The following is a 16337-nucleotide window of genomic DNA, read 5'->3' on the forward strand; positions in this document are numbered from 1 at the left end:
GATCTGAAGTCTGAGGCTGGAATATGAGGCCAAGATTTGGGGACTTGCTGGACCTGAAACTTGGGGGAAGGGGGTGCCTAGGTTGGGGGGTAGAAGATGACAGCGGGAGTCAGGGGACTGAGTCATCTATGAAGGGCACTGAGGGAGGATCTTAGGAGGAATGTTGAAAGCAGAGGCTTGGATCTGCGGAGGGAAGTTGAAGTCTGCCCGATACTGCGGATCTGGGTGAATGCGTTGGAGACTAGAAGTGTAGGACTGTGAATGGGGTCGGCGACGTTTTGGGGTCAGTACCAGATCTTAGGTTCCTAGAGGAGGCTAGAAGAAAAGAGCGTCCAAGTGACCACAGCCTTTTTCTTTTTCCGAAAGTGACTCACACCCAGACACACCCATCGTTCAGCCTGGGCCCTCCTGGACTGTGGGGCTGGCAGGACCCGGGCTAGTGTGGACCCTGCCCCCACTCGGTCTCCAGCGAGCGTGCAGCAGCTCTGGCTGGGGCAGGGGTCTCTGGAAGCGCTGCTCCCGGGGAGCCTGGGGGCGTGGCCAGCGGCCGGGCACCCGCGGCTCCGGATTGGCTGTCCCGAGGACCCGCGGGCGGGGCTCCGGGCTGGGTCCCGCTCAGCGGCTAGCAGACGGCCGGGAGGCGGGGTCGGCGGGAGCCAGCAGCCAATGGACGCGCGGCCCCCGAGCAGTTACAAAGGGCCGGAGCCAGGCCGCCGCCGCGGCGGGGGAGGTGGGGCGAGGCGGGCTTGCTCGGGCGAGGCAGTGGCCGGGCCGGGCCGGGCCACAGGCGGTGACGGCGGGACCATGGAAGCAGCGGTCGCTGCTCCGCGTCCCTGGCTGTTCCTCGTGCTGGCGGCGGCGGCGGCAATGACACTGGTCCCGGGGGCGACGGGTGAGCGGCGGGGCTGGCGGGCGGCGGCGGCGGCGGCGGGGCGGGCGAGCGGGCGGCGGCGGGGCGCGCGGGCCGGGCCCGGCCTCTGGCTCGCTCCTTCTCTTTCTCAAACATGGCGCGGGGCCGGGGGCGCAGGTGGCGGCGCCCGGGCAGGGGCCGGGCTTTCCTGGCCGGGCCGCCGCCACGCGAGCCGCGGGCGGAGAGGGAAGGCGGGGCGGGGGTGTGTGTCCGAGCGCGGGTGGACGTGCCTGGCGGCCGGCAGCCGACCCCGCTCTCGGCCCCGCGGGGAAGGTGTTGTGTCCGGCCCGTCTGAGATGGGGGACTGCCCTCTGGGGAGCGAGTGGGCGCGGGCAGAGGGGTGTGAGGCCGGCCTCCGTCAGGGCGCCCCACCCGGAGCGGGTTGGCCCGCCAGGCTCCCGGGGCAGGATCGGGGTCCGAGTCGCCAGGCTTCCCGCGCGGGGAGTGAGCCCTGCACCTCCACGGCTTCCCCGAGCGGCGGAGGGGGCGGCGTGTGGTGGCGACCCCGGGGTCAGCAGGGCGACCCCGCCGAGAGGGGCCGCCTCTCCAGCCAGCGGCGGCTTTGAAGGGGAGCTGCGAAGCTTTGTGTGCGGAGCGGGGGGCGCGAACATGAGCGGACTGTTTCTTTCCGTGCGCCTGGGAATCGTTGGAGTGAACCCAGTCATCAGAAGGCTACAGATTGTTTTCGTCGTAGAAACTTGAACTTTTGTTCCCTCTGCGGGGTTCGGGACGTTTGAATGGGGGATGGCTCTGGGAATTGATCAAACGCTTTTCTTTCCTCGAAGGAACATCGCTAGTGAGGTTCCTTTTCTTGAGTGACAGTTAGTTTGAATCAATCGTCTGTGTAGCTGGTTTTCAAGCGGGGGGGGGGGGGGGGGGGGAATGTTCGCTCCGTTTTCCAAAATATTAAATCAGGACTGGGTAGCTGCTGGTCATTGCCTACCACCGAGGAATGTGAACAACTTGGTTAGCATTCAAACTAAAATACTAAAAAACTAAATTATAGAGCCTTAGTGTTAGCAACTAAAATACAGCGAAAGCACACTTCTGTTTCTGAAGTTGAATACCAGGTGTCTTCAGAAACAAAAACTCAGGACTGAGGGTGCCAATGATTAGCAATAGCTACTGTTTACCAAGAGCTTCCTATGATGTGGATGCATAAAAAAGTACACCGAAGGACATTATCTGATCCTCCTAACTGAATCCTCAGGGCTAGTAGCGTTTGCCCCATTTTATACACGTAAAACTGCGGTGTGGAGAGGTGTTTTTTGTTTGGTTTTGTTTTTACTCAATTACTAAGAGCTGGAGTTAGGATTTGCACCCGGGGTTTAGTGCTTCCTACGCCTATACACTTTAATACATACACCTAATTGGCCCTTTTGTCTTTTTCAGTCTTCTAATGAGCATAAGCTTTATTATTCACTTTTAGATTTTGCCCTCACCATTTGAAAATCAGATTGGCTTTCTGACTCCTAATACATTCCTGGAGTCTCCTCTCACTGGGCCTACATTAGGGGAAACAATCGATATTTGACATTGGTCTAAGGAGGAGGAGGGCAAGATAAATGGGTGGACAGGTGGGAGAATCAATATAGTTATTCCTCAAGCATAAATTACAGGTCCACACCACTACTAACTCAAATAACACTTCATTCTTTTTCACCTAACTTAGCACACAAAGTTTTCATGGAATCAAGTAATAATATTGGAGTAATTGATGTACAGAACGTTGCCTAGTCCAGGCTCTGGAGGAGTTTACAGGTGGTGGCATACATTATATAATACAAAGCTGATTCGGATGCTAATGCACTGAAGTATAGACTACCGTTCTGCCTGCCCTTGTTGGGTATGTTGATGTTTCCGTCCATCCTTGCATACATTCTGAAGAAGCTCAACGCTTTTTCTAAGTTTATAACTTGGTTTCCTTTTTAAGAGCTCACAGTTCCTTATTGTCTGGGTATCGGTTTTGTATTTCTCAGCTAATGCTATCTCCAACATAGATTTCTCTAAGGTTCCCTGTCCCTAATACACAGTTTAGTACCACTATATGTCTACATGTATATCATGTGAGAGTGCTGCTTGTTTCCTTTCTACCAATTCATAACTTTTTTCTTTACAAACATGCCCCCAAACCAACTCTTCTTTATATTGGTATCTGTTGGATGTCTCTTCCTATCTTTGTATCCATCTATCAGTTTAGTCCTCCTGCCTGTGTCATCCCTCAAAATCTAGTTGCTTTCCAGTGTTTCTCTCTTCTAGGCTTTTCTATAGGATACTGCTGAGCTCATTATCCTCAGTCATCCCTACAAAGGTTTTACAAGATTTCCCATTTGTATTCAGCACTAGACCAACACCTGAGGCTTATGATTAGGGCCATCTCTGATTATCCAACACTTCTCACTATTGCAAACCCTCAATTCCAGCGATTTCTGTTTTCCTACTGCTCCTGGCTTTTCAGCCTTTTCAAAATTACATACTTGATTTTGCCCCTTTTGGGAGTGTGAGGAGAGAAGTTCTCAGTGCTGACTTCCTTCCTATTCTCTATTCCCCTGAACTGTATATAGCACTTCAGATTTTGTTGCCTGTTTCTACCATCCTGTACTATTTAACTATACTCTTGAACATGTTATAGGTAATCAGAGGGCCAGGTTATGCCTTTTATTTTCTTTATGCTCTCAGAACCTAGCACTGTGTTTTATATTCTGTTCCACTTAAATGCTTGTTGATTAAATGCATTCCATTTGACTGAGCATTCATGTAATATACTGTTATATTAATAGTTATGCAATATTAGTTGGTAATTCTATGTGCATTCAGAATGAGTCGTATGATGTGGTGAAATAAGCAGTTGGTTCTTAGGTTTGGTTATTAGTCCTAACTTTACCTCTAGTTAAACAGAAAATGGGTATGACATCTACTTTTCCTAATTCATGAGATCATGAATATCAAGAGAAAGTTATGTTAGAGTTTGAGGTTGCTATTTGGTATTGGTAGTAATAGATTGGACTGATGTTCAACCAGCAATTCTCATTGGCCATGTGTGTTTTGATTGGTCAGATATCTTTTCTGATTGCTTAGTACCATTGTGGTGCCAGTTGATAAATATTTTTAATATAACTCCCAGTAGAGAGGCATCAGAATTCAAAGAGGGAAATGATTAATGTAAGCTGAAGTGATGGGGGAGGTTTCCTGGACACTTTAGGACTTAAACTGACTTTGAAGGGTGGCTAGAATTCAGGTGGGCAGAAAGAGGGATTTGGTGCGTGTTAAGCTGTCTTTGCAAACTGTATCCCTCAACTGTCCCAGGGCCTACCCCAATGCAGAAACCAAAGCTTTTATTGACTGGCTGACAAGTTACTCTTTCGAGTTAAGTTTCTTATTCTTTACTGTGAATAACACTATTATTTTTTTTATTTTTTGCAATTCTAAAACCTCTATAATATGTGATTGGAAACAAATCAGAAAGGTATTGCAAGTAAGGGAGAATAATATTATGGGATGCCCATCAGGAATAGGCATTCTCTTGGTGAAAGTCATGAAGTCACTTCAGTTTATAGGTGGAAAACATGACTGAGAGAGGTAAGGTGATCATCTCAGGGTTGGGCAGAACCAAGATAGGAACTTTGATTTTCTGATTCCAAATCTTGTGCTCTATATGGCACTTTAAAATATGAATGACTTGGGGCACAGAATGGTGGTGGGGAGGATCAGGGTTAACGGAGTTGTTGGCAGTGAAAATGGCAACAGGTGTTAGACCAGTGGGTGGAGTCAGACCCAACCAAGGTTCAGCAATCTTGGTACTTGAGTTCTGGCTAAGAAAGAATTCAGAGCCAAGACTCAAACTATAAGAGAAAGTTTATTTAGAAAGTCACAGAAGTGACTTAGGAGAGAGAAGGTAAAGACAGTGTGCTGGGGAAGGGGGGAGGAGAGAGACGAGGAAAGGGGAGAAGGAGAGCTTGCTGGGTCTTCTGTCCTAAGGGCTTTTAAGGATGGAGATTTTAGGGGAGGTCCCAGAAGAGGATCTCAATAGAATATCCATCAGCTTTCCAGGTGTATCCTTTCAGGGTCCTGGCCTCCACTGGTTGGTGGGCCCCAGGGCAGGGGGTTATTAGTCAGTGCATCTGGTGCTGAGGTCAGCCATGGCTTTGATTGTCTGGCTTTTCTGGGCCTGGAGCTGAAACACAACTGAGGCTTTAGGTGTATTTGATGCTGGTCAGAACTTCACTGTCCTGGGGGGCTTAATGCTTAAGGACTATTCTCCAGCCCCCTTGTTCATCCCCATCTAAGGGTCTGAGCCATATAACTAGTGACATACCAGGGGAGGAAAGGTGTTGAGTGTGCGGGAGTGTCCAAACCACATAGCCAGTAATATCAAAGATCAGGGGGTCTAAACCAAATGACCAGCAATATGCTAGGGGAGGAAAGGTTACCCTGTGGGTAGGTCCTTGTTTTCTCAGTTTGTCTGTTGCTGGGGTTTTCAGCCCTGGTGACCTTCTCTACCTGGCCTATTGTCCTTGCTCTGCTCATGTCTGTTTAACTACCTACCACAGGGTGACTTACCTAAGTGAAGTTATCTTGAATTTCAGAGAACTTAAGAAAAGTGGCTTCTGTAGGTGAGAGGGAGGGGGGAATGATTGCAAGATATAAAGTCTTCAAGAGAAGGTCAGTCTCTTTTTTTATATTGCTGATAAAAGGACCTGGTATAGCGTTGATTGGTTGAGAAACCAGGCTTATCGTTCTTTGGAAGATGGTAAAACAGTTTTGAGTTTAATTGAAATGGGATGTAATTGAAAGGCTTTGCAGTACATGGTCAGGTTTAGAATTTTAGATGATTCACTTTGTTATTGAAATTAAATGGGGAACTGACATAATAGAAATAATCAAGAGGAAGACAAATCTTGTTCCTGTGGATAGGGCCCTTTTTGAAAGGTTCTTCTAGGCCTAGTTAAAATAGTTACCTGAACTTGACACCATTCTTGAACTGTTATATTGTATCAGATATGCTTATGTCTATCTAATGAAGTGGGTTTTTAAAATGTCATTGTCCTGTGGATGGCCTTTTTGATGTGAGAAAGAATGTGTCTCTTCAAACCACAGAGCTCTCTGCACATGTTGACAAACTGCATGGCTTTTACTGTTCTTTCTTGGTGGTGTCTTACATAATACAAGTTTTCAGAACAGATGGACTGTGGTTTGATATCATGTGATTGGGTCACATCTTTGCTTCCTGCTTCTGGAATTGAGGGCAGATGCTGGCATACTTCTCAGGGATTTTCATGCTTTGATCCATAGGACTGGCTCAAGAAAACTTTTGGAATCTTCTCAAAATGTATGGTATATCTTGACCCAACCTAACGCTAATACTTAGGATAACATTTAATGCCTTTTTAAAACTGAATTTTCTCAATATAAAATCCAAGCAGCTCCATAAACATTAAGATGTGCTGCTGCTCTGAATTAAATCCAGTATGGTTTTGGCTCAGATAATGCAGTAGGTTTCTTATGGTTATCCCTTTTTGATATGAACTTATAACTGGTTGACTTGCCTTTTTTTTTTTTTTTTTTTTGCTTTAGATAAACACTTTCTCAAACACTAGTGATTGAAATAAGTTTGGTTTTATGGGTCTAATTTTATATATCAGATCTGGCCTTTTGTAAAGCTGCTTTCTCATTTTGACAATTTGAGAGGATTATACATTATAAAGAATGATGTATAACTTAAAAAATTTTTTTTACTTGCTTTGACACTTCTTGAAGGTTCAGTGGTCCTTGCACCACTTTATCAATCTGGTGTACATTATAAGAATGTGCCAGGCATTCTACCTGCCTTGTGTCATTTAATGCTCATAAACAACCCTGTGTGGTGGCTGTGTAATGTACAAATGCTTCTTACTTATGTACCAGTTAATTTCCAAGACTTTGTAAGTCTATTTGTTCCTAGGTCCAGATGACCAGTGCTCAGGAGATAACTAGATTTTTATGACATTTGTTCTAACCTAGGATTCTTTTCACTTCTCTTACATTATCCAAAAATGTTAAATTTTGTCTTTCATCTTTTAATTATGAATACATTTATAAAAGGAGGACACTGCTTCAGATCAAACAGATGGCTAGACTAACCACTGAGACACTCAAGTGATTGTGCATTACCATTAACCCCACCTACCTGGGTAAGCAGAGTTGGCAGGATTCTGCTCAGATTGGAACATTGTTTGTATCTGAAAGTTTGTAAATAGAAGAGCTTCTGTTTTCATTTTACAGACCAGGAAACTGAGGTCATAGTGAATGGTGGAGCCTGCATTTGAGTATTCCAGAGTGTGTACTCTTCTGTACATCATGCTGCTTTCATATATAGTAAACTAGAGGCCTGATGCACGAAATTTGTACAAGGGGGTCAGCTCTCACAGCCTTGGCTGGCCCTCGCAGCTCCGGCTTTGTCCAGAAGGTTGTCTGGTTGTTCTGCTGTTTGGTCTAATTAGCATATTAGCTCTTTATTATATAGGATACCTTGTTATGGTTACTTCTTAATCAGGAAGATTTTCTTTCTTTTTTTTTTTTTAAAAACCATGAGAATTTGCTTTATCTTGTCTTAATTACAGTTTGCCTCTTTGCAACTGCAAGTTACTCAGATGCTTGCAGTTTTTATTTGACATTATATTTTTAGGTAATTTGAATCTGTCTGATGAGTCCAGATCACTCACTGTTTGTATTGTTTTATGCAGATTTGTAGCAAACTCCTTGCTTCTCAAAGTAATATAGATCTGAACATTTGAATTAGAGAAAAGAAAAAAACTGTCACTATCTGTGATTAATATTTTGGCTTATTCTACCCCCCATGCATTAATATAATAAGACCATTCTTTAATCATTCTGTCTCTTTCAGTAGTTATCAAAACTAATAAAAGTGTTTGTAAGTTGGTGAAGAGCTTCAGAAGAAATGGTTCATTTAATCTCAGTCAGCAAATCTTTAGTAGTGATCAACACATGGGAAGTATAGAAAAAGAAACAGGCTTGCTTTCAAGAAACAACATGCTGTGGAAATATGAATACAGATTCAATACTAGCAACCACAGGGACTACTTTTTAGAGATGGTAGGGCTTGTTCTTCATGCCTTGCAGGATGCATGGAGTTTATTGTGGATGATATGTGTGAAGAAGGAGCATGCTAGTTTCAAGAATTTTAGAAAGTTCAGCACATAAAAGGTGAGTTCAGAGAATTATGAGTCTTGAAATCAGGAAGATGGTTTTAAAGTAGAAAAAGAAGTCTAAATGTACCATAGAGAACATGCAGCAAGATGGCTGTGTAGGAGATTTGGAGATTGGTATGATGGCATGGGAATAGAGTGGAAGGATGGCTTTATGATATTTTAAAATGAACTTGGAAGAGCTGATAATAGTGCCTTTGCATTGCTGCTCTCTTGCCTGAGTGCTTTTAGCTGAATGGCAATACCTGTTAGCTATAAAATGGAGTATAAAAATTAAGAAGGACTCCATGAAATAAAAAAAGAAAAAGAATGACCCCAGGATTTTTACTCCTGGATAATGCCTTTAAGTAGTAAGGAATTTGGCAAGAGAAAGATCATGGGGAAATGAATTCTAGTTTGAGCATGTTGAGGTTGAGGTGATAGTATAGCCAAATGGGATTGTTCAGCAGGCAGCAAACATATAAGACTGGAACATAATTGGAAATGAGAGAGAATCTTAGGTCAGGAAATGATTATCATCCTTCACCTTCCACCTCATTCTTTGCCACCTTAAATGGACTAGTATTTATTTTGACCCCAAACTCCTAGCTTGGATCTGGAGCCTTGTTCATTTCACTGTGATATACTTCCCTCCTGGATTTCATGTCCATGCTGTGCCCCTGCTGCTGCCCGCCCTCCACCCCCAACACCAAAGAAGTATATAGTTAGAAGTATTTGTGATCTTCTGGTTGTACTGAAATTAGCCTTTAGTTTGTGCTGCTTTCTCTGCAGTAATAGGATTGACCTCTTAGGAATCTGCTCTGGTTCCTAGCCTGCATTTATACCACTGCTTTAGGTCGTGGTTGTGATTTCATAGGTCTAACCTCAAACCGTCTTCTGGAGCTCCCTGTTAAATGCTTTTCATGCTATTGTTTTTCTTCATGGACCAAACATTGGTGCAGTTGTATTTCTAGACCATCTTTATTTTTCTCTTTGGATTGATTTTACTTGTTTTTCTTCCAGTTTTGAAGGCATTCAAATCATGTGACTTGGTTGCCAGAAATTTAATAAAATCTTTATTTATAGTAGTAGATATAAGAACCCCCATATATTTGCCTGGAATTAGATTCTAATTAGTGTATCTCTCTGGAACTCACTTCTCACAGGAGGATAACACTTAACTTAAATGATAGTTGTGAAGATAGTGCAGTGTTTACAAAATACCTAGCACAGTGGTCGGCAAACTCATTAGTCAACAGAGCCAGATATCAACAGTACAACGATTGAAATTTCTTTTGAGAGCCAAATTTTTTAAACTTAAACTATATAGGTAGGTACATTGTTATTAACTTAATTAGGGTACATGGTATTTTGTGGAAGAGCCACACTCAAAGGGGCCAAAGAGCCGCATGTGGCTCGCGAGCCGAGGTTTGCCGACCACTGACCTAGCACATAGCCTGATAGCAGTAAATAATTAATAAATGAGACTTATTATATATTTAAATAACTGAAGGACTGTCTTTTGGAAGAAATATATTTATAATAATGAACTATGATTAACTGGTAGACTGAGAGGCAGATTTCACTTAAATAAGGAAGGACTTTCTATCAGTGGGAACTGTCAAAAAGTGGGCAGAGGCTGGATTGCCTTCTGTCTGAGAAGTTGTAGAAGGAATTTCTTGTGTTAGGTAGGAGGTTGGAATTAATTAACTCCAAGTTCTGTTTCTACTCTTGGATCTGTAATCCAAGCTTCCTTGCTCATTGTTTTTAGCCAGTATACAGGCTTTCAACCTCCCTAGCAGTTATGGCTTTAGAGATGAGCACTATTTTGTAACTTGCTTAATGTAATATGATTGACTTCTTCATATTGGACATTCTATTACTTATTCCTAGATTGGCTTGTATACTTTGACCATTTTTCAAAACCGGACTTAGGAAGCGTGAAATAAAACATAAGATCAAAACTAATGATCAGAAAGATAAGAACCAATCAGCAAAAAGGGAAAAGAAAGAGAACAATTATCTATACCTTTTAGCTGAAGAAAACTTTTGAAGTTGAGCACAATGCTTAGCTCTGAGTTTTCTAGCAGTGAAAGTAATAAGGGAACCTGATAGTTTACATAGATCTCATTGCCTGTTACTGAGAATTCATGAGGAGGCTGCCATCTTCTTTAATTAGTAATATGGAACTCCAAACAGGAAGGTTGCAATTCAGGAAGAATCTCCAAGTGGTAAGGGTTCCTGAACCTGGCTGCCCTGATTCTTATTTTCTTAGACTTCATCTTTAACACGTATTTGAGGGTTCAATTTAGTGCTGCTGCTGCCATTTTTCTTCTCCACTCTAAGGCTCTGATCCAAGTATGAACACACTAGTCTTAACCTAATGCCAACAGAACAGCTGATGTAAGGCTGGAACATTTAAATCAAGCTTTGCTAAAAGCTAGAGGGGATAATGAATAGAGAGCAACATGAAACTGATCAACCTGCTTTACAAAGACATTTTCCTCATGTCCTTATCTTTTGGCCTGTCTCCATTTGGCAGACATCATCTGGGTACTTCAACCAAAGGTGAACAGAGCCAGACGTATACCTTTCAGCAAACAGGCACAGTACAGCAAGGTCTAGAGGGTGTCTTTGCTTGGGTTTCTTGTTTGAAGAGCTGTCTCCTATGTGGGTAATGGATGTTGGGAATGATGACTTCCTTTACTCAGAAAGAGTGGTCCTACATATGTAGTTTCCTTAGTAACCCCAATCTACACTAATAAAAGAGTAAGATGCAAATTGACCATACCTTTGTGACACCCACCAGCCAACCAGGAGTGAGTATGCAAATTAACCCAACAAATATGGTGGGTTAATTTGCATACACAGGCACTGAGCGGGTGGGGGCTGGGCGGGGCAACGCAGGCGTGCCATACCACCCCAGCCACTCCGGGCCTCTGGACAGCGTGAGAAGGCAGAAAGGTGGCTCTGGCCAGAGCAAATGCAGTGCCAGCAGCCAGGGGAATGAAGGCCCATTCTTGCACAAATCTTCGTGCATCTGGCCTCTAGTATTTAAATAAAAGATAGCCACATGTGTTACCATGAAGGACACTCTTTAGTTAGGAATAGGCTGATTTCATTGGGAAAATCAGGTTTCTCTCTGCTCTTAAGCAGAATCTATTATAGAAGTCTTTGTATAAGGGGCATTGGGAAATAAAGTGAAGAATTTGGGTTTATCACTCTCCATGACTTGTATGGATTCATTTTCTTTTCTTATTCTGCAGTTACTGAGCTACTTTAGGCCTGTTCCTGTGTATTCTTGTTATACCCAACAGGGCTGAACCTCCTCATTTTTTTTAAGATATACTTTTATTGATTTCAGAGAAGAAGGGAGGGGTGGGGGGAGAGAGAGAGAGAGAGAGAGAGAGAGAGAGAGAGAGAGAGAGAGAGAGAGCCATCCTTCTGGGGATCAAGCCCGCAGTTGGCATGTGCCCTGACTGGGAATCGAAGGGGTCAACACTCAACCACTGAGCCATGCTGGCTGGGCTGCACCTCCTTATTTTTGTTCACTTGCTTCAGGATAACCCTTCCATCTAGATTTCCTAGGTGTGAACCTCACTGGTTACATAATAGTGTATATTTATAGTTCTAGGACACCTTGTGCAGGCATCCTGTTACATCTACAATATAAGATGTTTAAATATGCAATAAAATACAAATAGCTCCCATGGAAAAAAGCAAAAACAAATAAATGGCTTTTTCTACTGGAAGTGAAGTCTTTTTTTTTTTTTTAAGTAAATCTTTATTGTTCAGATTATTACAATTGTTTCTCCTTTTTTCCCCCATATCTCCCCATCACCCGGTTCCCTCCCCTCCGTTCTCCTTATCCATAGGTGTATGATTTTTGTCCAGTCTCTTCTCATACCCCCCACACAGACACCCCTTTCCCCCTGAGAATTATCAATCCACTCCCATTCTATGCCTCTGATTCTATTATGTTCACCAGTTTATTCTGTTCCTCAGATTTTTAATTCACTTGATTTTTAGAATCACTTGTTGATAGATATGTATTTGTTGTTCATAATGGAAGTGAAGTCTTATACACATATTCGGGAGCACTGAACATGGAGGAGATAATTAAACCTGAGGAGGAATATAGAGATGGAAAAGCAGTAACTGGCTTTTCAATCTGTACAAACACACACACACAATATATGTATGGAGGGTTTCTGGGTTGTTTTTTTTTTTTGCTTGATGTATTCATTTCCAAATTGAACCATAATGTGCTCTAATTGAGTCTCTTTGTTTAGCACATGGCTGTTGATTTGAGTACTTTCTCCAGTTGAAAACTGACATTTTTAATTTTGTTATTTAATCTGCAACAGATTTAAATAAAAACACCAAGATTGTGTATTGTAGATTTTCTTAAACAATAATTATATGTAATTATTTTACCCAAATAAACAAGTTAAAGTAGTTTTAGCTCTTTTATCTCATTTCCCATTTGGAAAAAATTACAAACCAGAGGCCAGAGTTTGCTCATGTTTGTCAATGAGGAAATATAATTCTGATTGCTAGTTCCATCTAGTTCCACCAAAGCAGTGTAAAATTGATGCTAGTGAAGGGTACTGAAAATATAGAAAGGAGCATGGAGAGTGGCTACATGCTACTAAAAACAGTTAATAGTTTTCATGAATATGGTATCTCAAAAATTTTAAGGGACCTGTAAAAATTAAATGAGATGTGCACATAAAACTGTGACATATGTCTGGCACATAGAATACATGAAGTAAATGATAGTTGTTATGAAGAAGATAGTTTTTCATAGAATTTTTAGATTAGAAAAAAAAAAACCCAACTCAGAGGACTGTGTTTATCATATCATCTGACTTTTTTTTACAGGTGAGGAAATTGGGGCTCAGAAGTCATGTGGCATTTCAGGATAATAGTTCAGCTAATGACTGAACAGGAATCTGGCTTCCTCCTCACTTTAGAACTTCATTTAGCATCCCTTTTCTGACTCAGACCTCTTTTAGGGAAAGTGATTTTTTGAAAATTGCCTAAATTTATGGAAGAATACTGTCAAGTTAGACCATCTAACAGATGGAAGCATAGATGGATAAATGACAATATTATTAATGTAGCAAAATAGTAACTTATAGAAAGTAGGTGATAGGTATATAGGTGTTCACAGTTCTGTCATTTTTTTCTGAATGTTTGAAATGTTCATAATAAAATGTTGGGGTTGGGGGTAATTGAAAAAAATCTCCTTACCCCAGAGTGTTTCTTTTACTGATCTAAACACAGACAAAGCAGCAGTACTTGCTACAGCCAAGGGAAGTAAAATAACCCTGGAGCCAGAGCCTTTGGGAGTGCACATTTTAGGGCCTTTCCTTGACATTCTTGAGGGAGTAAGAACCCCAGGTCTACCTTGACTTTTTCTTGTCCTTTTCTTTCTTTTCTCTCGCCTTAAAAAAAAAAAAATTACAAATGATAGTTGTGCATTGCAGATTTGAAATTCCCTAACCCAACAACAAACAAGCCAATTAGCACTGTAGATCCTGTTCCCATGAACAAATGCTCTAATTTATTTTTCTTTTTGTTGCTTTGCTTTCTATTTTCCTGTGGTAAATTTTAATTTTGTTCTCTTCTTATTTTTCTATTTTTTTATATATTTATTGATTTTTTACAAAGAGGAAGGGAGAGGGATAGAGAGCTAGAAACATCGATGAGAGAAACATTGATCAGCTGCCTCCTACACACACACACACACACACACACACACACACACACACACCGGGGATGTGCCCTCAACCAAGGCACATGCCCTTGCCCGGAATTGAACCTGGGACCCTTCAGTCCGCAGGCCGACACTCTATCCACTGAGCCAAACTGGTTAGGGCAAATTCTTTTCTTTTTTTTTAAGGCCATATAGTTAATCTTTTAGCTAGGGCCTTTCTGCTCTTTCTTATTTGTCATTTAAGCTTTGTCAAATCCAGCCTTCCCTTGCCTTATGGTGGGAGAAGGGGAAGGAGGGAAGAGTTTTAATAAATTGGCTTTTAGGAGTCAAGTAGAAACCTTAAGGGATACTCTTTAAGGACCACCAGTCTCAGAATTAGTGTTTGTTGCAAGCAGATGGTGTGCCCTAAGGAAATAGCTGCTCTGAGTGACTGGCTGTTTGCATCTAATTTAGCTTAGAGATCCTGAAATTGGGGGGAAAAGTCTCATGGAGCAAATGGATATAGTCACTTATGAAACATTCTAAGCCATAGCTAGGACCTAGTAATTATTGACTTGTGTGTAGATGCCATAATTCCATGCTGCATATACATATGCTGCATAATTCTGTGCTGTATTTTCAATTCTCTGAAGGATAAGTAACATCAAGCCCTGGCAGACTCTTATCTTTTAATAACCTCACCCCCCTAGAGGCTTTCTTTCATAACCAGAATGCTAGCATCAATGCTATAAGCAATTTGAAACCCATATTCCTAATGCTATCTCTGTACATCTAGATTCTGAGGTTTGAAAACTTTATTAGGTTGGTTACAGAGCATCCCAAGCTCTGGTTTAGCCTTAAAGGGTAAATGTTCCTTTGAAAGGAATTCAGACAACACTAGATACTTGCATACTTATGCCCCAAGGGAGGCCATGGATTCAATGGTTAGAAATTTTATAAAATGCTATTAAAGCCCCTTTGTTTTGGCTGGGCTTTAATATCCTTGCTTGGTTTAATTCAGTTATGTTCATCTAGGTCAGTGGTCGGCAAACTGCGGCTCGCCAGCCACATGCGGTTCTTTGGCCCCTTGAGTATGGCTCTTCCACAAAATACCACATGTGGGTGCGCACGTACAGTGCGATTGAAACTTCGTGGCCCATGCGCGGAAGTTGGTTTTCGGCTCTCAAAAGAAATTTCAATCGTTGTACTGTTGATATTTGGCTCTGTTGACTAATGAGTTTGCCGACCACTGATCTAGGTGACTGCAACCAGAATTGAACTGCTTGCTTTGACATCTTGTTTGACAAGGAACATGAACATTTCAGACTAGGGAAGGCAAGAAAATGAAAGCTTATTTAACTGTATGTGTTGTTCACCAAGCCTCTGAGATTTCTGACAATATCTATCATCCTTCTTTTGGCTAAATTCAGTTAATTTTTTTCGTTGTCCTACAAAGGGATGGGAATGACATAAAGCTAAACACCAAGAGACTCAATTAAGAGTAGAAAGTGTAATTGCTTTTGTGGAGCAGGAAATAGCAGTGCTGAGGAATGCTTTGAAACTTTCTCTGTGAATGTCTTACATGTCTTGGTAGAGTTATTCCTACGTATTGGATTTTTTGATGCTTTTGTAAATTATATATTTTAGAATTTTTTGTTTTCTAATTATTGCTGGTTTAAGAAAAGCTGGTTACTTTTTTTGTTTTTATCATGAATAGGTGTTAAGTTTTGTGGAGGTTTTTTTGTTTTTTGTTTTTTTTTTTGCTTACATCAAGATGATTATATGATCTATTTATAGTTTCCTAAACTGCCTAACTCTTATTCCTGAATCTGTGTACAATATTTTTGACTATCATTTCCCTGGAATGAACTCCCATTCTTCTTTAGGCTTTCTTAAGCCTCAGTGTAGGGTTAATCTTTGAGAGAAATCTCCCTTTGCATTTCCCCTAATCAGTGGCATGTTTGTTCTCTGCACTATATTGTGAACTCCTTGAGAGTAGGAATCTCCTCCTAATCATCTCTGTCCCCCTAAAGGTGTATTCTTCCTTTCTACACAGGGTATGTACACTGTTCTTTTCTGGTAAAAGGTGTTCAGGCCTTGCTCTCTGCTTCTAAAATTACTAATTGCATAGCCCCATCAGCTAATTTCTTCAACTGTGGCTCCCATAGTTCTTTTGCTGTTTGCTGGCCTAGATGTAACTCTCCTCTTGCCCTTAATTCAAAGGCAGCTGGTGGGTGGTTACTACTTCCTTCTCTTACCACATTTTCTATTTCATTCCCCTGGCCAGAATGATCTGCCACTTTCATTTAGGTTTATTAGTAGACCTCAATATTTATGCAGTCAAGTCACAACTATATGTATAGCCACTCTTGCTTTCCCAAAGGGAAAGGATTGAGTCCTTTTGTCTTGTCTTTCTTGGGGGAAATCACCAGAGATTATCTAATCCATTTTTTTCTTTCTGTGCTTTTAGAATAAGTCTAGATTATGTTGATGTAACTCATAGAGAACTTGTAGAAAATTTCTGTTTCCTTGTCTATAAAAT

At 41.8% G+C, this 16337-nt stretch overlaps 1 protein-coding gene across 3 annotated transcripts in view; it reads left to right on the forward strand.

The window, feature by feature from the left end:
* The first annotated feature begins 702 nt into the window (after positions 1-702).
* Positions 703-16337, forward strand: part of TGFBR1 (transforming growth factor beta receptor 1) — a 51213-nt gene continuing 35578 nt past the window's right edge. Inside the window, exon 1 of one of the 3 annotated variants that reach the window (XM_054726721.1) lies at positions 703-892. In XM_054726721.1, the coding sequence (XP_054582696.1) occupies positions 805-892 (88 nt within the window). In that variant the 5' untranslated portion in view covers positions 703-804. Of the gene's footprint in view, positions 893-2718; positions 2757-16337 lie in introns of those variants that run through there. The other 2 variants (XM_008141863.3, XM_054726722.1) reach the window with 2 other exon arrangements.

The sequence above is a fragment of the Eptesicus fuscus genome, chromosome 15 (genome assembly GCF_027574615.1).
Source record: "Eptesicus fuscus isolate TK198812 chromosome 15, DD_ASM_mEF_20220401, whole genome shotgun sequence".
Taxonomy (NCBI): Eukaryota; Metazoa; Chordata; class Mammalia; order Chiroptera; family Vespertilionidae; genus Eptesicus; species Eptesicus fuscus.